This window comes from Zalophus californianus, chromosome 8, assembly GCF_009762305.2.
Source record: "Zalophus californianus isolate mZalCal1 chromosome 8, mZalCal1.pri.v2, whole genome shotgun sequence".
Classification (NCBI taxonomy): domain Eukaryota; kingdom Metazoa; phylum Chordata; class Mammalia; order Carnivora; family Otariidae; genus Zalophus; species Zalophus californianus.
The window spans coordinates 122,614,907-122,635,732 of NC_045602.1; the positions used below are offsets into that span (position 1 = coordinate 122,614,907).

The window sequence follows — 20,826 nt, forward strand, 5'->3', positions numbered from 1 at the left end:
GAAAAATAGCAAAACTTCTCCCTTCTGCCTTTTCAACTGAGAGTTAGACAATCCTGTATTAATTTTGACAGGTTTTCAAAGGAAACAGAAACACTAGCTCAAAAAGATATCTTCCCCCCAATGTTCATGGCATTATTTACAGTAGCCAAGACATGGACACAACCTAAGTGGCCATCAGTGGACGAATGGGTAAAGAAATTGTGGTCTATACATACAATGGGATATTATCAACCATAAAAAATGAGGAAATCCTACCATTTATGACAACATGGATGGACCTTGGAAGCATTATGCTCAATGAAATAAGTCAAACAAAGAAATACAAATACTACACGATCTCAGTAACATGTGGAATCTAATAAAAAACAGACACAGAACTCATAGAAAATGAGATCAGACATGTGGTTTCCAGAGGCAGGGGGGTAAGGAAGAGGGGCTATTGGAGAAAGGTGGTCAAAAGGTACAAACTTGCAGGGATGTACGGATAGCATGAGGACCACAGCTAACAGTACTGTGTGACATATAGGAAAGTTGTAAAGAGAGTAGATCTTAAGAGTTTTCACAACAAGGAGAATTTTTTCTTTTCTTTTTATTGTATCTATGAGAAGATAAATGTATCCTGATCCTATAGTTGTGATCATTTCACAGCAGGTGTAAACCAAACCACCATGCTGTACACCTTAATATAGTGATGTATGTCAATTATTTCTCAATAAAAGTGGAGAAAATAAAAAAAATGGACAGGTTTCCCAACTAACAGCCAAAGTTTTTCATTTTATAACATTCCAACTTTTCTTATGAAAGAAAAAAGAAAGAAAAAGAAAAGAAAAAAGAAAAACACCCTGAAAATTAACTGGCCTTGACATGTATAAATTAAATGTTACACCTTAAAATAAAAAAAATGTATCCTACATTGTATAAATAACCACTTTTTAGTTTTATCAGGATATTACCTTAAATCCTATATTGTCAGATGTCTGAATTTCCAAAGATAATTAGATTTTGGACCTTTTCACTTCAGAAAAAACATGGAAGAGGCATTGAGAATAGAAGAATAAAACTGAAGGCTACTGGAAGCTATGGTGAGAAAGCAAAAGGCAAATACAGATTGATATAACTAATAACGCGTCACTTAATTTTGTATCATTACTATAGGAAATTGCAGTATCTCAAGCAGATTATGGACAGGGTGACCATATTTCCCAGTTGGCCCACAAGAGTCCAGGTTAATGCTTATAGTCCTGCAGTATTTATTTGACACCCTTCATTCTCAAAGTGTTCCAACTTGGAATCAATTATATGGTCACTGGAGTAATTCATTCACAAGGAAAGTCTCCTGACACAGATACCTAGTTGTACACCATCGAAGAAGTGCACACAGCAGGACACCGTGTGCATGTCTTAAAATGGTTACCCTTATCACAGATAGCACATGGTGGTTGGAATTACTTTTTTTATTGTGGTTTCATCAACATATAACATATTAGTTTCAGGTGTATAACATAATGATTTGATATTTGTATACACTGTGAAATGATCACCACAGTAAGTCTAGTTACCTTCCATCACTATACAAAGCTATACATTTTTTTTCCCCTTGTGATGGGAATTTTTAGGATTTGCTCTCTTGGTAACTTCCAAGTGTGCACTACAAAATTATTGACTATAATAACCATGCTGTACATTATTTCTCCATGACTTTTTTATTTTATAATTGGAAGTCTGTATCTCTTGACCCTCTTCACTTACTTTGTCCCCCTTCCCTCGAGTAACCATTGCTCTGTTCTCTGCATCTATGAGGTTTTTTTTTTGTTCGTTTTCTAGATAAGTGAAATCATACAATATTTGCCTTTCTCTGTCTGACTTATTTCACTTACCATAATTCCCTCAAGATCTAACCTTGATGCAAATGGCAAGACTTCATTCTTTTTCAGGGCCAAGTACTATTCTGTTGCATACATACACCACATCTTTATCCATTCATCCACTGATGGACACTTAGGTTGTTTCTATATCTTTGCTATTGTAAATAATGCCGAAACAAACATATCTTCTTAGTGTTTTAATTTTCTTTGGATAGTCAGTAGTGGAATTGCCAAATCATATGGCAGTTCTATTTTTAATTTTTGGAGGAATATTCATATTGTTTTCTAAAGTGACTATATCAATTTACATTCTCACCAACAGTGCACACGGGTCTCTTTTTCTCCATATCTTTGCCAATACTTGTTATTTTTTGTCTTTTTTGATAATAGCCATTTTAATAGGATGAGGTAGTATCTCATTGTGGTTTTGATGTGCATTTCCCTGATGATTAGTGATGATGAGCATTTCTTCATGTGCCTATTGGCCATCTGTATGTCTTCTTTGGAACTTCTACTCAGGTCTTCTGCCCACTTTTTAATCTTTGCTATTGATTTGTAGGAGTTCTTTATATATTTTGGATATTAACCCCTTATTGGATATATGATTTACAAATATTTTTTCCCATGCAGTGGCATGCTTTTTCATTTTCTTGATGGAAACCATCTTTGCTATGCAAAAGCTTTTGTTTGATGTAGTCCCACTTGCTTATTTTTGCCTTTATTGCCTTTGCTTTTAGAGTCAGATCCAAAAAATCATAACCAAGACCAATTTCAAGAAGCTTGTCACCTGTGTCTTCTTCTAGGAGTTTTATGGCTTCAGGTCTTTTATCCAAGTCTTTAGTCCATTTTGAGTTAGTTTTTGTGTATAGTCTAAGATACCAATCTAGTTTTTGTTTTGCATTTGTTTGCATGTGGCTGTCCAGTTTTCCCAACAGCATTTATTCAAGAGTCTGTTCTTTTCCCACTGTATGTTCTTATCTCCTTTGTCATAAATTGACCATATAATTATGGGTTTATTTCTGGGATCTCTGTTCTGTTCCATTGATCTATGTGTCTGTTCTTATGCCAATACTTGACTGTTTTGATTACTATAGCTTTGGAATATGCTTTAAAATCAGGGAGTGTGATGCCTCCAGATTTGTTTTTCTTTCTCAAGATTGCTTTAGCTATTCAGGGTGTGTTATGGTTCCTACAAATTTTAGGATTATTCCTTCTATTTCTGTGAAAAATGTCATTGGAATTTTTATAGGGATTGCACTGAATCTGTGGAATGTTTTGGGCAGTATGGACAATTTAGCAATATTAATTCTTCCAATCCATGAGCACAGAATATCTACACATTTCTTTTTTGTTTTCTTCAATTTCTTCCAACAATGTCATCATTTTCAGCATACAGACATTTCACCTCCTTGGCTGAATTTATTCCTAGGTGTTTCATGTTATTTTTATGCAGATGCAAATGGAATTGTTTTCTTAATTTCTCTTTATGATTACAATACCTTACTTTTAAGTACGACTACAAGCCTTGTTGGTTAGGTGAGAAATGCACCAATATAAAAGAGAGTAGTCAATTCAAATGGCAAAAAAATGATTCCAGAGGAAATGGAGATAATACAGCAGTCAGCAAAGACTCTCTCTCTCCCCTAATCAAAATAATATCCTCAGAAAAGTTTGAGAAGTGATTGTTTCTATAAACAAGAAGTGATGATATGAGGAAGACAAATTCAGAGAACCATAAATAGCTCTTAAAAGAAAAAAAATTGTAATTGCTCAAATTTTAAACAATTGCTATACAAGGGTTATTTTTCTAGAAAATAGAATGAGAAGACCAAAAAAAAAAAGAAATAAAAAATGAAACAAAAAAGAATATGTAAGAGTAAACCTGAAATGATAGAGCTCTGTGACAGGAAAAACATATGAATAGCACAATGCAGATATTGCTTGAATAAAATAGAATAATTGTACATTTTAGGATGAATTAAAAAAAATACACAAGACAGGAAGAGTCATGACAGGTAATACAGCATAGTGGTTAAGAGTTCAGACTTTGGAGCCAGACTGTTATGTTCAAATCCCAGATCAGCAACACACTAGCTGCTTGAACTTGGGCAAGTTACCTAATCTCTCAGTGTTTCAGTTTGCACATCTTAAAATAGGGGTCATGCTATTCTTACCTTAAAGGGTTTGGATGAGAATTAACTGAGTTAATATATGTAAAGAACTGAAAATAGTATCTAGTACATAGTAAGCTTTGAGTTAATTATACAATACTATAACAAAAATAGTATATACCACTTGGCATTGAAGTGCACTACTTTTATAGAATTATGAAATTAGCCATTGTGTATTTATTTAACTAAAAATTGTGGTATCACTACATTGGGAAGCTGGAAGGGAAGTACTGGATGATTTAAAACAGCCAAAGTTTCATCTATAATAACAGGAAGTAAATAGATAATGTCTATAATCAATGATTTTACAACAGCACATTATGTAGTGACAATGCCAAAACCCAGAAGAAATAAAGAATTACAATGCAGCTGCCTTTGGGTCACAGGAGTGGGGCTTTAAAAGGTGGGGGAGGGAATGGTCTTTGACTATCTGATTTCCTAACTATGTACACTTGTTACCTTGACATTCTTTTTAATTAAAGAATGAAAAAGATTAATATATATGAATTGGCTGTCAGTGCCTGGAATATAAGAGTAGGTACTCAATACATTTTAGTTAGATTTTATTCATTTCAGTAATTCCACTCCTGGGAATTTTTCCTATTTAAAGATACAATATCAAAAGAAAAACATGAATGTTTATTTCTGGGTTATTTATAACTGGAAATGACCCAAATTTTCAACCATATAGGAATGTCTAAGTATTATGCAAAAATTTGGTTGAATGCTATAGGCAAGAACATAAGTTTATTGTTTCAGATGGCTATGGACTGGCTAAAAGCTACCCCACATAAATATACACATACATGCATAGAGAGACTGAGAGATCGAGAGAGAGAGAGAGAGAGCGAGCATGCGCCCTGATGTGTTTAGACTAGGAAACATAAACCTGAGAAAACCAAGATGTCCAAACAGAGGAGAAGGAGATATGGTGTGCCTTACAGCAGGTTCCTCTGCCCCTAAGGTATCTAATGGGGGGCTTAGAGCTGCCTGGGTCACTATGGAAGGGGTATTTCTTCCAAAACTCAGAGTTTGTTTTGAGCTCTGGACTTGATGCTTAGAATTCACATCACTGTTCAGGAAGGATGCACACTAACAATCTATGCCATTAATAGCAATTACTATAGGTATGTAGGGGGCCTCTCCCTTGTCCTACAGTCGGACTCAGCATTAGCAAAGGCATAACGCACCTGGAATTCATTCTCAGGACTGGCTCAGTCTCCAGCTTCACAATGCTCAGAAAACCCATTTATTAGCAAAATATTGATGAAGCAAGGTGACGACAATGAAAAAAAATGGACAACAGAGTGCATCTGAGTCTCCATCTGAACCTACAGACAAGGCCTACAGCTCTCAAAGATGCCATGAGCTGGACAAGCCAGCTTCTGTGGATCTTCGTTTTCTCACCTGGGAAACGGGATACATTTTTCCCGCTTCAGTGGGATGTTATGAGTATAAAATGAAATGATGCTTGGGAAGTTGCTAATCATGGGTTCTGATCCAGAGTAGGAGGAGTTCAACAAAGCTCAGCTAGATGTGACTTTGGCACTCTGTGACTCACTCCTTAGAACTATGCTTCTCAAAGTTTAGCATGCATCAGAATCCCTTGGAGGCCTTGTTAAAACCCAGACGGCTAGGCTCTAGCCCCAGAGTTCCTGATTCAGTTGGTCAGGGGACAGGGCCTGAACATCTGCATTTCTAACAGATTCCCAGATCATACTGCGGGTCCAGGACACAGGCACAAAAATTATCAAAACCAAACGGGATAAAGATTGAGACTCTGGAGAGAGAAGAAAAAGGCAGGTGGAGAAAGTTTTCTAAGGGTTCCTCATCTGCCCTTTGTCCTGATGCCCACCAGGCAGAACTTTGACTTGGCATCTTTACCAATTACGCCTCCTTCCCAAGCTCCCTTCCAAGGTTCTCCCACTGAACCAAACCTCCCTTGTCAACTTCCTGCACTGAAAGATGACAACCCGCTCCCATCTGCCTGCATCCTACGTGCTGATGCAAGAGGCCACCTTTTTAGGTTCCAAGAAATTATGCATTCGTTATGAGGGAAATTAACACCTCAAAGCAAACTATAATTAGGAATTCTTCAATTCAGTTTATGCTTTTTCAATTAGGCACTCTATAATTTTAATCATGGGAGCATTAACATGTTTCTGTAATTTATATACCTGTGGTATAATTAAGCCTGGGAAACACATTGCTCTAAACCTGAATAGAAGGGATTGTTTCCCTTCACACTTGCAGTATTACAGGTCCCTAATGGAGAGATGATGCCAGTTTCAAAGGAGCCATTTCTGAGTTGCAGAGGCCAATGAAGGCAGTCGTAGACAATGTGATTCCTTTGAACATCTGGCTTGTGTGTTGACATCTACATCCCGAAGCTTCAACTCCTACTGTGACTTTCAAAGCATTCCTGCCATTGGAAACTGCTCTGGACAACTATTCTTGGAAACTAATTTCGATTAAGCAGGAACAGGGTGTCCTGGCAGGGGAGACGTTACCTGAGAGCCATGGGAAGCAGATGGCTTGGAATTGAAGAAACTGAACAATAGGCTAAAACTTAGCCTGGAGTGGGACCAAACTCCTTTTTGTACATTGATTCCTCTCCCCACCTCTCTAATTCTGCTCCTCTCTCATAATTTCTGCTCTGCCTTTTAGCTATAAAGCAGGGCCCGGATTCCGTGTGCAAGGTAGTTCTCTTGGGATTCTGAGCAGTTTTGCAACTTCAAGGAATTCAGAGGCACACTGAAAGTTTTTGTGCTTATGCAGACTGAACCTCTGAACTTTCTGAAGGTTAAAAACCTTCATTTTTTTTTTCCTCCTCTTCCTGCTCTCCCCACAATAGCAAATTCAGATTTGCTGACTGCAATAAAAGGAAAAAGAACATAATCAAAACTGGCCCGGGGGACAATGCATACAGATTCCAACCCAGCTGAGTGAGATGCCCATATAGCTGCAGCATTTTGGCACTCAATATATTTTGTCTGATCTAAGAAAATATGGAACTTTTTATAAAGTGAAAGTTAGAAATGGATTTGTTTCTCCCAGGCTGTTCTAGCCTTCCACAAAAGAATACAGAGTTGTTCGGATCCCGATGCTCCGTCTCACCAAACATCCATCTTCTACCTAAGCCCCATATCTGCATCGAAGTGATATACTCAGATGTGCCATCAGCATGTAACAACACGACATGAATGACTTCACACGCCAGTCACTGTCATCATCGTAGGAAAATAGGGGTGTGTTTCTGGCCCCCATACGGACCTTACTTAGTGAAGTAAGCTGGCAGAGATCCTACTTTGGCTCTTATGAGATAAAATTGATTATCTTCATGCTGAAATGTACACCAAAAGAGACACAAGTTCCAAAAGCTGTAAAGCCAACAGGGGCAACTCCAGAGTAAAATGAGAAACAACTACTTCCCCACATCAAGAGAACAAGCAAGTATCAGCACCAGAGAAGAGAATTCTTGATTCCCTGTACCGGCTCCTTTCTCTATACAGATGCCCACCTGTAAACTAACCCAGTGGTGCTGAACATGTGGTTTGACACCAGCAAGATTATCCTCTGGGAGCTTGTACAAATACAGATTCTCAGGTCTGGTTCTATTAGTCCTGGAGATGGGAAAAACCTACATATTTACTAGCTCCCTAGGTGATTCTAATAGCCACTGGGATTTGATAACCCTGGGGTTAAATCATTTCCCAGATGCTATGCCAGTGAGCGGGATGCAGTGGAGCTTGGGAAGCCTCCCTCTGGAGGTCAGGGTCTGAGCAGCAAGTCAGCCCAGTCGTAGGTCCCACTCGAGCTTTTGAGACTTACATTTTAGGCCTGAGTCTAAGCCCCCATTAACAGTCCCTTTGAAATGGGACGTGGGCCTTGACCTCTTTTGAGCAGCCCTCTGAGGGTTTAGAGCAATGCAGTGAAACAGAATTTTTGGTGATGATGGGAATGCTGTTCAATATGGTAGCCACTAGCCACATGTGGCTATTGTACTTGAAATGTGGATGGTGTAATTAATGAATGGAAGTTTTAATTTCATTTCATTCTAATTAATTTAAATTTAAATAGCCCTATGTAGCTGCGGCTTCAGTATTAAACAGTACAGGTCTAAAGTCTTGCCCTTGAATCCTTCTTGTGTTACTGAAGCTGCTACCCCTGTCCTATGAATACTTACTTTATATATTTATAATCTTTACAAAGTGCTTAGTGAGCCTAAGTGAGCCTAATTTCCACTCAAGTGGAAATGCACCAGTGAAAACAGCAAACCGTAAGCAGTTGTAGCCAGGCAAGAAAAGGATGGACTGCATTGTGAAAGGGGGTAAGTACAAATTTCTTCTGCCTCGTGGCTGAGACTCTAACCTTTAGGTTGTTCTTGTCCTACCAAAAAGCCAGGACTTTCAAGATCACCTCTCTCTCTGCTACTGAGAGGAGGCAACTCTCTGAGCAGCCACAGACAGCTGGAGCGAGACTTGTGCAGAAGGCTTTTTGGATGAGAGCAAACCTCCTTGGATTCTAACATGGCACAGATCCATGCACTAGCTCAGAAGAACATCAATAGATCAGGCTATAGAAATGCACTTGATGGAGGCCGACTTGAAAGTCTGACCTTTGGGCGGCTGCAGACAGAGAAACTGAGAACCATCCGTTATCAGCTGCGCAAGATCTGAGACAAAGCAGTGATGCAAACTGTCACAGGGCCCAGAACACTGTGAGAAATAGAAGTCAGCTGAAAAAAAGTTGGAGCAAAATGAGACCCAGGAGAAGACACCTTGCAGAATCACTGTTGCTCCTGCAGCGGGTTTCAGCACATGCCCAGGGTTGGGAGTATTCGAGTTATAAGAATTACATCTACTCAGACAGCTTGCCCATCCTTAGTCTGGCCTCTTTGGTCCTTGAAATACTTGGCTTCAGTGACCTTCACCTTGAATCCATTACCATCCATCCACTACCACTGCCAACACAGTGACACCCAGAGCCATATTCTCCCGTTGCAGGGCTCCATTACTAAAACCTTATTTTCGATCATTTTACTCTCTGAATGCCACTTCCTGTCTGTCTAGCCTCTCTCAGCCTTGTACCTTCTGCACAGTTTCCTCAACAGCATTGGGGTCACCTGGCCCTCAAAATCTGTATCTGCACATCTACCTCCATGGGCTTTTAAAATCAAGCCTGGACCATATGGCCCATTTTTAAGCACTTCTGTTGACATCATCATCTTCCCTTTCCCATGGCCCTGGATCAAGGTAGGTGTCTTTCTTCTTTTCTACAGTAAGAGCTGCTGGAAGCTCTTAGAGAAAACTGAACTACAAAACTTCAACCATCTCCTATTTAAAAAAATATTCTTCCTTTAGCTTTCATGTTTTAACTCTGCCCTGGTGTTTCTTCTACCTCTTTGGCCAGCCCTTCTCCATCTCCTGCATGGTTCCTTGACAGAGCTTCACAGAGCTGTCTTGTTTTTCATCTCTTCTGGTAGATACTCTCCCTGGATAAGGTCATCTGCTCCTCCCATGCTTCAAATACCACTTGAATGTTAATGGTTCACCAATCTAAAACCCCCTGTTCTCATGCCTCTCTAGCCCTCCAGTCTTCTGGAATTTAAATAGTCCCTATGGTAGGAGGTGAACATGACAACCACACTCTCTTCTCCCTCATGCCAGTAACAGTCTGTTTCCATCTCTCCAGATGGCAGACGGTCCAAAATAGAACACTCTTTCGTTCTTCATGTTCTAGCAACTGCTCCTCCTGCTCCATTTAAAATATTCTTTCTGAAACACCTGTTTTTCCTCCTTGGTTTGAGCCTAAGGAATAAAATCCAGAATCCATCAACACCGGAACCAATTCTTGGTAAGTTGGGTTGTCCGGGGGCTGAAAAAGGGAAAGCTGCAATACAATTAGGGTGAGCTGAAGTGAATGTTAACCCACCTACATTATCTGGGGCCCACACTTCCTCCCTTTTGTTTCCCTGCATGGTCTTTCCGATTGTGCCTTTGTGCCACACTCACCAGATTGACCTTGTCTCTTTAGTTTCAATGGTGGTGACATGTCCCTTTAATCATAGTTATGTGTGTCCTTAGTCGCCATATTTAGAGTATGGGACAGCCCCATCGGGAACAGCCCTGCAGTAGTATTTATCCCACTATGTCTTATTTCTGGTTGTCTCTTTTTGTATCTGGCTCCTCTTCCCCAGTCTGGTGTGATGAAATCCCGGCATGCGGATAGACTTGGCGACAAACGGTATTACTTTCAGAGCTAAATCTTCTTGCAGTCTATGTGGGAGCGCCTCTTGCCCATCCCTCCACCAAAGTGGGACACATAGCACTCCTCGTCTTCAGGCCCCAGCAAAGGAGGCCCAGAGAGCTGGGGAACTAAGTGAAATAAATGATACCTTGAGAAAGAGTATCCAAGTATAATTGCTGTTTTCCACCTCTCCCAATGTGGACGGGGACTCAGGAACCCCTCAGGCTGCCCCATGCTAATAAATCCTCGAAAATGTTCATTTCCCCTTCCCAATTGGACACCATCATGTGCTCATATCTGAGAATCAGATGGTAACGATGCCAATTTTGCTCACTGCAGCTCCAAGGGACCAGCAGAAGCCTTCTGTGGTTGTTTTATGTGCTCCCCATCTGGGCTGCACAGTTATTAAAGGAATCCTGGAAGAAATCTGGCAATTTTTTCTCTTCTTTCCAATGAAGAGTCTTCTTTCTTTAGGAGTTGACTGGATCTCCAATTTGTACTGCAGCTCATCATTGTGCATTTCAAAGTCATAGTTTTAACTACCCGCCCCTGTCAAATGCAAAGGGCTCAGGGATTTCTCATCAGGGAGTAAAGAGAACTTGCAGTGGATATTAGAGGCCACTAGCCAAATTCCTGTCTCTGTGTACTCAGACTGTCATACTCCCGGCCCTCCAAGCCAGAGCTGCCCCACCGTGTACTAGGCCTGTAGCATCCCATAAAAGCAGGTCACAAGTCCTAGCTCTGGAGGAGGTCCCTCGGCGGTCCCCAGCACTTGCCTGGACCACACATCAAATCCCAGCCCTATTCCTGCCTAGCCGGTTCCTTATCCCCCATTAGGTACCCAGGCTACATTCACCACCACTGGTCTCTCCTGGGTAATGTGTCCTCGCAGACTCTTTCTGCCCTCAGTGTTCCTTGGCTCAGAGAATGGCACCATCCTCCATCCCACTAATTAGCCAGAAACTGGGAGTCACCCAGGACAATGTCTTTTCCTTCCCACCCACCTGCCCACCCCGTAGAGAAGTCATCACCAAAGCTGCTGCCCATTCTCCCCTGCTCAAGGCCCTCCCTCCATAGCCACAACCACTCAGCCTTGGGTGGCTGTCCCTTCTCATCTGGGAGCAATGTCTTCCGGCCCTTTCCCATCCAGCCTCATCAGGGGCCACTCGTCCTTGAATTTTCTGCCCACCGCTGTCCTCCTGGCCTTTTAGTTTTTCTAACCTCATCTCCTGACTCTCCAGCCTGGTGTGATCCCCTCTTAGGTGAAACAGCAAGATACAGAAGGAAGAAAAACCAGCAAGGTGTGTGTTGTCGAGCTGGCTCCCCTTGCGGGCAACCCGGGCTCAGTCCTAATGGAAGTATGTGAGGACCCACGTGGCATGCACCTCAGAATGGCCCATCCGGAGGATAGGAAGCCGGGCAAGCCTGGACTCCCGTCCCCGGTTGGCATTCAATCCCGTGTGTTTCTGAGCTGTATCTGCCTACTCACATGCACCGAGGTCTGTGGGGCTTTGGAGGGAGCACTGAAGCCAAGAAGAAGAGAGGGAGGGGGGCTGGCGCTAGAGGAGGGGTCCTATCCCTCTGCATGGAACCCACCCAGCTCAGCTGCAGCTGAAATCAGAGGTGGGGTGGAGAGGAGGCCCCGAGGCAATGAGAATGGGCTGCAACTGCAAACGGGTCCATGTCGTCAGTGTCTGGTACCATTTGCCCAGAGCTCTCTCTGCCATTAGGATGTCTGCACGTGGGCCTGCTTGCTCATTTCTGGGTCTCCGGTGTTCAGCCCAATGTCTGGCACATGGCTGTTTGCTCAAATTCCAATCAGGTATTTACTGACCTAATGAATTATGAACGGAAAAACCTGACTCCTCTCCTGGGATCTGGTCTCACCTCTCCTGCTTGGTTTTGATTTCAGGTCCCCAGTCTGGTCCCCCGTATTTATAAGGTCTCACTAAAGGAAGCTCACGGGGGCCCCAGGCCCCTTCCCAAAGATACTTTGGATCTGCTTTCCTCTGATTTCAGAACATACGGGGGCCTCTCCTCCAAGTCGAGGGCACTGTTCTTAGCTCTTGATTTGCTGGCCTTTTGGCAGTGGAGATGCCCCAGCCCCATCCGCTTGATTTCGTGTTTCTGAAATGTGCCGAAATCTGAGGATGTGTTTGGAAGGAATATTGTTTTGAGGATTTTGGGACACTCCTGGAGATCACTGCACATTCCCTGATGTGTCACACCCTTGCCAGCACCCTGCAGGCAGATCTTCATGGTGTCCGAGCGGCAAACAGCGAACAGGCATCAGTGCACAGCAGGCCTCAGAGAAGCACCTTCCCCGTGGCTCCTAGGGCAGGGAGTGGCTCTCTGTCAACAGCTGGGCCACCCCAAGGAGCAAGCTGAACAACGACCGGACACGCCTTACACAATTTACCTTACTGGACTTTTAAAACAATCTGTGACGTGGGTACTCCCATTTTCCCAGCAAGCAGCTTTAAAGTCAGAGAAATGAAGCAACTGGCTCAAGGCCACTCAGCGAGTCAACTGCGTAAGGCTGGATCTGATTCCAGAAGCCTTTGCTGTTCCGATGGATCCAACTGGGAAGTGAGCTACGGTAGGAGGAACCTAAGGGTCAGTGGCTGGTAGAGACCGACACTACAAGTCCCTGACCGGGGAGCACAGCCCGCGCCGAGTGGGAGCCCAGACGGGAGCCGATGCCTCCCGCCGCCGGGTGGGACCCGGACACCGGCCAGGTAGAGAAGACAAGGTCGGCACGGAGAACGGCAAGGCAAGCGCTCGACTGCTGAGAGGCGAACACAGTGTCCTCTATACCTGTCAGGACAAAGGCCAAACCCAGAGTGAAGATTCTCTACCTGGCTCCAGGCTGCTCCTTTGCCTCCCTCCCCTTCTCCTCCCGAGCGCGCTGCGGTTCTCGGTGTGGTTTGTGACCACACGTGTACCTTCTCTGCCTCGTCTCCCACACGTGCTGCTTCCCCCTCCTTCATGGAGCAAACTCCCCTCAGCTGGCAACACTGCCTCCAGGAAGCCCTTTTTGCACCTGAGCTCATCAGGCTCAGGATGGATGCCTCTGCACAGAACACTCTCATAGAAACTTCTGACCAAGCATTTTTTTCTTTCTCTGATTGTCTTCCTGACAGAACTACATGTCCAAAATGGTAGCCATGAGCTATGAATGACCTTGAAAGACTCCTTAAAGTAACTTAAAAATTTAAAACTCCAGTTCCTCAGTCACACTGGTCATATTTCAAGTGCTCAGCAGGTGGTTGAGTTGGAGGTGATGACTGTTTGGAGGTGATGACTGGACGGCACAGACACAGGACATTTCCATCGCTGCAGGAAGTTCTACTGGGGGATGCTCTTATGGATTCGGAGACAGCTGAAGGCAGCACCTGTGAACTGCATCTCCAGTCCCAGGACGTGACATCTACTAGGTGTGCAAAACAGACGTGCTGAATCACTTGCTTAATTGTGTTTCCGAGGACCTACTAAATGCTGGCCACTGTCCCAGGGAAAGGGCATCCATCAGTGTCAAGCCTCAGGTTTGCTGGAGCTCATCGTCTAGTGAGGGGCGGGCAAGACACAGAGCCAAAGAAAACCTACTGGCAGGTACATAACACAATTAAAGAAAGAATGAGGAAGGAAACCCCCTGGGTCCTGCTGAGTAAACACTGGTAAACGGGGCAGAGTGAAGGGGAATAAAACCAGAAGCGGAGGTCATAGCCAGATTCTGATGGGCCTTGAATTCCGTGCTAAGAAGCTCGAACCTCACAGGGTGGAAAGCCAGTGACTCACTTAAGAATTTAAGGGAGCACTCCAGCAGCTCAGTGGGGGATGGACTGAAGGAAGAACAACTGATGGCAGGCAAACCAGCAAGGCCACCACGGCAGGTCAGGGGAGTGGGTGCAGTGTGGCAGAGGGGTACAAGAAAGAGCTAATCACACCGCTGATTCTGGGGTGTGGTGGTGGGCAGGTCCCTGTGACTGACAGGAGGGGAAGGAGAGCAGGGGGACGGAAGGACATCCCCAAAGAAGCCAGCTGGGGACCTGGGGGGAAGGTCTGCTACGGACTCTGGGGCTCTGCTTCAGAGACTGCATTATGGGTGATAAATTCACGGCCAAGTTACTTTCTTATGAAGGTTACCACAGATACATCAGTGTGACAGGTGAGGCGTGGGGGAAGAAGGTTTGGTGGGTTCAAGTTGGAGCTGAATATTAGATTCTAGTCACAATTTGATTGATCTTTTAAGCAATTCTGGGATTCTGTCACTTAAAAACCAATAAATCTTTGAAGGCCTGGGGAAAGCAATGCAAAAGCAATAAATCTCCATTGTGGAATATTAGAAAAATAGGCCAAGCTTCCGAGGTGGTTTGGATGGAGGGATGGGGGTGCAGGAGCCCCGCAAGACAATCCACTCTTCTCCTCCTCATCTCCCTGGAAGCTCAGTTCTACCAGGCAGAGCCGGACCCCTGGGGCTTCCCAGGGGCAGCAAGCAGCAGAGCAGGGGCTGGGGTCTGGCTGAACCAGGGCCAGAACACTGCTGGCAGAAGGTGGGAGAGAGCTGCAGGGGGCGGGGAGGGGGCCTGCAGCCGAGGCTTGGGAGAGAGCCTGCTGGAGAACTGGCTGCTTCACTCAGGGACGTGCTGGGGTTCACAAGTTACAGGCTGGACCTGCACCATCCTGGGCTGGAGGCCCCCTGTGAAGTCACCTTGCCTGCCCCAAATTCCCAAGTCAATGAGAGCTCACTCAACAGCCCTACCAAAAGGTTACCGAGACCTCACAGGCAGAGAATACAGAACGTCCTGAGGGAGCAATGAACTCAGAAGCAGGAAGCGAGGTCCGTGCACTGGCTCCATGGAAACGAGCTCCATGACCTTGGGCCAACCTCTTAGCATCTTAGACCTCAGCTTCCTCCTCTGATATGCAGATGGTACTCCCCACCAGCTGACTCACTGGGTAAGCGAAGATCACATGATACAATGGAATTAAAGGAGCTATCAACCAGAAAATACGATTCCAGGCATCCATGACCCAATCCATCCAGTGCGCTCACTGTGTCCTACAGTTAGAGAGCCTTCACTGTCTTCTTGATGCCCATGCTTCCCTGACCTGTGGGACTCCTCACTGGCCTGCTTGCCAGGGTTGTGCCCATTCCTCTGGCCAGTCCAGTTCTCTCCATCAATACACTGTCCCTACAGGCTTCATAGTATCTTGTTCTGTCAGTTTCAGTACTGGGTCTGCTTACCTGCTCCATGCCCTGCCTCCCTCCACATTTGCATGCACACTTGCTGGATGCTAAGCCTCAAGAGGACAGGTGTGTATCGACCTTGTGTCTTGCTCTATCCCCATTGCTTAGCTCAGTTCTTGGGACACAGCAAGGGCTCAATATATATATGCTGAATGACCTAATGGCCAACTGCCTCCCAGATGGACATCCTAGTGCCTAGAGTTCAAGGTGAAAGAGGGTTAAGGTAACTGAAATCTTCTGTGCCATTGCCACTGCTGTCATTGCCGTTGACCTGGAAGTCATGCAGGCTGACACTGGCTAGTCTCCTTCCCTTCTTGGCAAATGCCCAAACAACAGTCCGAAAATAATTCCTGAAACTGAGCGTATACCCACCCTCAGTGATCCAGAGCCTTGAGAAGAAAAGCAGCCAGACATTTCCAGACACCAAGCATTGCCCCTTTGAGCGGTGACATTTAATTTTTTTTTTCCAATGGAAATGTCACGAAAATATGGCATGCACAATTTTCTCTTTGGGAGGTAGTGTGAAATGAGCGCTGGCTTAAGGTCAGCTGAACTGAGTTTAAATTCTGCCTCTACCACTGCTTGTCTCGTGGCCTGGGTCAACTTACTTGTTTGCACTAAGCTCATTGCATCCTAAGAGCATGCAGGCTCAGAGGGGAAATGTAAGGGGCCCCTTTTGGGGGGGGACTGGAAAAGCTTCCCCAGGACCATTGGTTTGGGCTGCTCAGAGGACCCTTTTGCTGGTCTCTGGAGTTGGGCAGGCCTGGGTGTTAAGTCCCATCACATCACTTACTGGCTTTGTGACCATAAGCTTTTAGTTTCCTCATTTCTAACAGGGATATAATAATATGAATAGGTTAGTCAAGGTTAAATTCTTGGAACCTAACAGTTGCCCAATAAGACACGGTGATAATTACTCCCATCTGTGTTCAGCTGGGCTTGATGAGTTTTCAGAGGCTCACAGATATATAATTTGATTCATTTTGAGGATGGGACCCTGGATCCTCTGTAGAAAAAGTAACTTGATCCTGCCACTGGGCAAGACCAAGATTGCTTATTTCTCAGTATAACACTTTTTTTTCTGAAAAGAAGTTTCTGTGCAACTTTGTGCTGGAATAAAGTTAGGGGCTCCTACGTAAAAAAACAAAGCCCTTTCTTTCCTACCATGGAATTAGGGTCTCGAAAAGCTCTGGAAATTTGAACAGGTTGTAAGCCTCATCTCATCACTTACTGGCTCTGTGACCATGAGGAAGTGGGCAACACTGTGACCCTATAGTGAGGGTAGATTTTCAAAAAAACTGTTCTAAATAGAACCCCCTAAGTGCCACAGAGAAGAAGCAAAGCTAAGGAAGGAACTAACTCTCTAAGGTCTGCCTTGCTTTGGGCACTTCCATATTTTATTCAGCCTCTATGAAACAGCTACCATCCATGCCTTCCTGATAAGGAAAACCGAGGGTCGGGGAGATTAAGTATCTTGCCCAAAGTCACACAGCAGGGATGGAGCAGCATCTGAATCCAGGTCAGCTGTCACCAAAGTCACATCCTCTCCATCACCCCACACAGCAACCAGCAGTTGGAAGCAAGCTAGAGAGAACCCGCACCTGCCGGGAGCCGCACGGTTGGATGCCAGCTGATGAGGTCCCCTTGCTGATCTGCAGGCTTGCAGTAATGCAAGGGGACACTGGGGTCTCCAATATAAAGGTCATAGGCTTTCGGTCAGATCTGGCATGTGCACCTGGGTCAGCTGCTAACTTGCTGTGCAATGTTGCACAAGCTGTTCCTTTTTCCCGGACCATACTCTTACCACCTAAGAAACTCTCTTAGATTTTGAAGTAGTGACCAGTGCTGCTGTATGAGAGGCTGAGCTGGGAAAGGGAGAGAGGCATTGGTGGCCCAAGGGGAACATATGATTTGGCACCTGGAGGACCTGCATTTGAGTTCAGCTCTCCTACCAACTCCTGTGTGTTCCTGGGCATTTCTGAGCCTTGGTACCTTCACGTGAAAATGAGGACAATCACTTATAGAATGTACAGAGAGAGTGAAATCCGTGCATAGAGAGAAGCAAAGGACGACGTTGCCTGAGAGTAACAGGGAGAAAAACAGTAAGTCGGGTGACGATTCATCTGACGGAAGAGCCACCATCTGCTCTGGCTCATCACAGGTAGGACAGTTCTGGAACAACCCATGTGGAAAATATAAGACAAAAGTTCTATGGCCAGATGCTCCATGAGTACTACACACACCTGTTGCAAGGCCTGACTTAGAGTCAAACACTGTTCGAAATCTTTAGAATACATGGCAACTTCCAAGCTGTTGGCCGTTGATTCTGTTTCCTCTGCCACCTACACTTTCTGGGTAGAGCTGGATCCAGGTCGGAAAACAGAGAACTAGACCATCTCAATAGCCTCCATCCTGGCTGGTCTTCCAGCCTCCAGTATCATAAAAGTGACATTGCAGGGGACTATCCAGTGGCTCCCTAAGGGCCCTCAGAGAAGCTGGAACTTCTCAAACATGGCCCTCCTTCTCACCCAACTGCTCCTGCCTTGACCTTGATGCTAAAGGAAAGTCCTGAGCCTTGAATTAACTACTCCTGGTTGCTCCCATGATATCAGGCTGTTTCTCTCCTTCATGCCTTGCTCATGTTGAACCCTCTTACTACTTTGGCAAAATCTTATATAACATTTAAGATACAGCTTGGTGTCACTTGAGAATGTCAGCTGGGAATGTCTTCCCTGAGCTCTCATAATGACCTATGTATATCTCCATAAGCATGCACTGTATTGTAATTATGTTCTCATGTTTCTTGCTTCCCAACTCAAGTGTGACTTTCTTTAGAAAATGACTCCTTCACAGCTGGTTCACTGCTGTCTCCCAGGCAGTTAAACAGTGCCGGGCCCTGAGTGAGTGCCCAATAAATGTTTGCTGAAGGAATGAATAAACAAATCGTTTTGATCCCTTGTGCCCCATCCATTCCTGGCATATGAGATGCTCAACGCATGCTTGTTGAACTCAGCTGAGCCAATTTTTTTTTTTTTTAAAGTAGGTTCCATGCTCAGCATGGAGCCCAACACAGGGCTTGAACTCATGACTCAGATCAAGACCTGAGCTGAGATCAGAAGTCAGATGCTTAACTGACTAAGCCCCCCAGGTGCCCCCAAACTGAACCAATCTGAAAGCTGCAACCCTGGGGCGAAGTGTAGTTGCTGGCAAAGTCCAAGGGAAGAAGCTTTCTCACCTGACAGGGGCTCCCCGTGACTGAGCGGGCTTCAGCATCACTGTGATGGTCGTGTCTGTCTCATTCAGTGGGGTGTCTGTGTCATATTCAGGCATCGACGGAGCTGGGCAGAGAGCAGAGAGAGGGGGGCACTCAGCACGGGTCCCAAACCCAGCTCACCACCTCCCCGTTGGGGCCATCCCCAAAGATACCCAGGATGTCCAGTAGCGGGACAGATGGGAAAGGGTTGGGTGAGAGTCACATGGTGTCCCAGGCTTTCAGCAGAGAATGCTCTCCTTCCCACCTGCCCGCAGGTCCCTCCCAGGTGCACAAGAGTCTGGGGAAGAATGGCCATGAGATGGCCAGCAGCCCTCAGGAATCAAAAAGTTCCACACCAAATAAACAGATGCAGGAAGTCTACGTACTTAACAAAGACATGAAGGCAGAGCCGATCTTCTTCAACACATTTGAAATGCAAATTACAGCAGTGATGAACTAGTTCCTCTTATCTTTTCTCTCTCTCTTTTTTTTTTCATGAGACCCTCCCTTCTCTCAGCCCCAAGTGATAGGAGTATGAAAATCTAATCCCTTGGGAAGGTAATCTAGCCATTTATATTAAGAGCTATTAAAACCCACATGCCTTTTAATTCAGTATTTCAATTTCTGGAATTTAATCCTAAAGTTATAATCCAAACCAAGGAATTAAACTTTATTCTGTAACATGTTTATTGAAGCATTATGTTATAAAAACATGGAAGCACCAAATATATCCAACCACAGGGGAATGTTTAATTAAATTACGTCCATCCACTTGCCAGAACATTATCATGAAAGCAATGTACCAACATGGAAAATGCGTATGGTATAAAGATAAGTGAAAACATTAAGCTGCAAAAACCACTGTGGGTATCTATGCAAAATATGTATGTATGCAGGCCAGAACTGCACAGGTTGTCTCAAAAAATGAAAATTGTAAAATGGGATCCGAGATAATTCTATATTGATGTTGCCCGGTGGTGAAGGGGGCCCTCCTGGGGATGGCAGGCAAAATCTCAGACTTCTAAGGCTTTGTACTAGTCATTCATTTGTTCGTTCATTCATTCATTCATTCATTCATTCTCAGACATTTCATGAGAACTTGTGCTGTGCTCTGTACTGCCAAAAGGAATATTGCTGAAAGCACATTTTTACAAACCAATTTGTATGAGAAAAAATGTACTATTTAATGCAGTTGTGTGGTAAATTATTTGCTGAATCACTTAGTGTTCCTGCTGGTCTAGTCTAATTAGTATGTTTTTTACACTTTAGGAAGTTCGTGGATTTGGTTTCTTCACAAGACTACCATGCTAACACGTTAGGGACTGCATCGTCCTAATTGCTCCAATACCACCAGGTGACAGCTGGCTCTGCCCTTTTTTGCTCCCAGAAAATTAGGAATGGGGAGAAAAAACCCAGAATAAGCTTCTTCCCTTTTCCCTTTCTATTAAGAGAGATACCTGAAATTTTCGTGGCAATCCTAGTGGTGACAGGGGGCCCGAAGCCCTTTGCTGTGCTGGCCTTGATGGTGAAGGAGTAGGTGGTCCCCGGGTACAGACCCACAAAGAGGTGGTGGGTTTCATTCCGGAGCTTGAAGACTTTCCCCCGCTGGCTGGAGAGGTCAGCACTCGGGTCCAGTGAGCCAACAGCCTTGTAGTTGATCTGTACAACAAGTCAGCAAACAAACAAGTAAATACCTCACTCAGGAAGCTGGACAGAGCTCATCCAGGGGAACATCAGGAGAGGCAAAGAGAAGGAGGCATGTGGGCTTGAACAGCAAGCTCTACTGTGACCGTCCACCTTCCAGATTATCCCAGCCTCGAATACTCCACTGTTGATACACGGGAGCCTTGCTGCCCAACAGAAACAGAATGTGAGCCATGCACATGCTTTTCAACCTTCTAGTGGTCACGTGAAAAGAGAAGAAAGTAAAAAAGAAAGTAAAATTAATTTTAATAATATATTTTGTTGAACCCGATATTTGCAAAGAATTATTTCAACCTGTAATCAGCCTTAAAACTTGACGTGGTATCTTATATT

At 44.4% G+C, this 20,826-nt stretch overlaps 1 protein-coding gene across 11 annotated transcripts in view; it reads right to left on the reverse strand.

The window, feature by feature from the left end:
- The window catches only part of PTPRT (protein tyrosine phosphatase receptor type T), a 1,164,533-nt gene that overhangs the window by 308,396 nt on the left and 835,311 nt on the right, over positions 1–20,826 (reverse strand). For all 11 annotated transcript variants that reach the window (XM_027622224.1, XM_027622220.1, XM_027622223.1 and 8 more), the window contains 2 exons: positions 20,247–20,448; positions 18,772–18,874 (listed from right to left, as the gene is read on the reverse strand). In XM_027622224.1, coding sequence (XP_027478025.1) covers positions 18,772–18,874; positions 20,247–20,448 — 305 coding nt within the window. The remainder of the gene's footprint in view (positions 1–18,771; positions 18,875–20,246; positions 20,449–20,826) is intronic.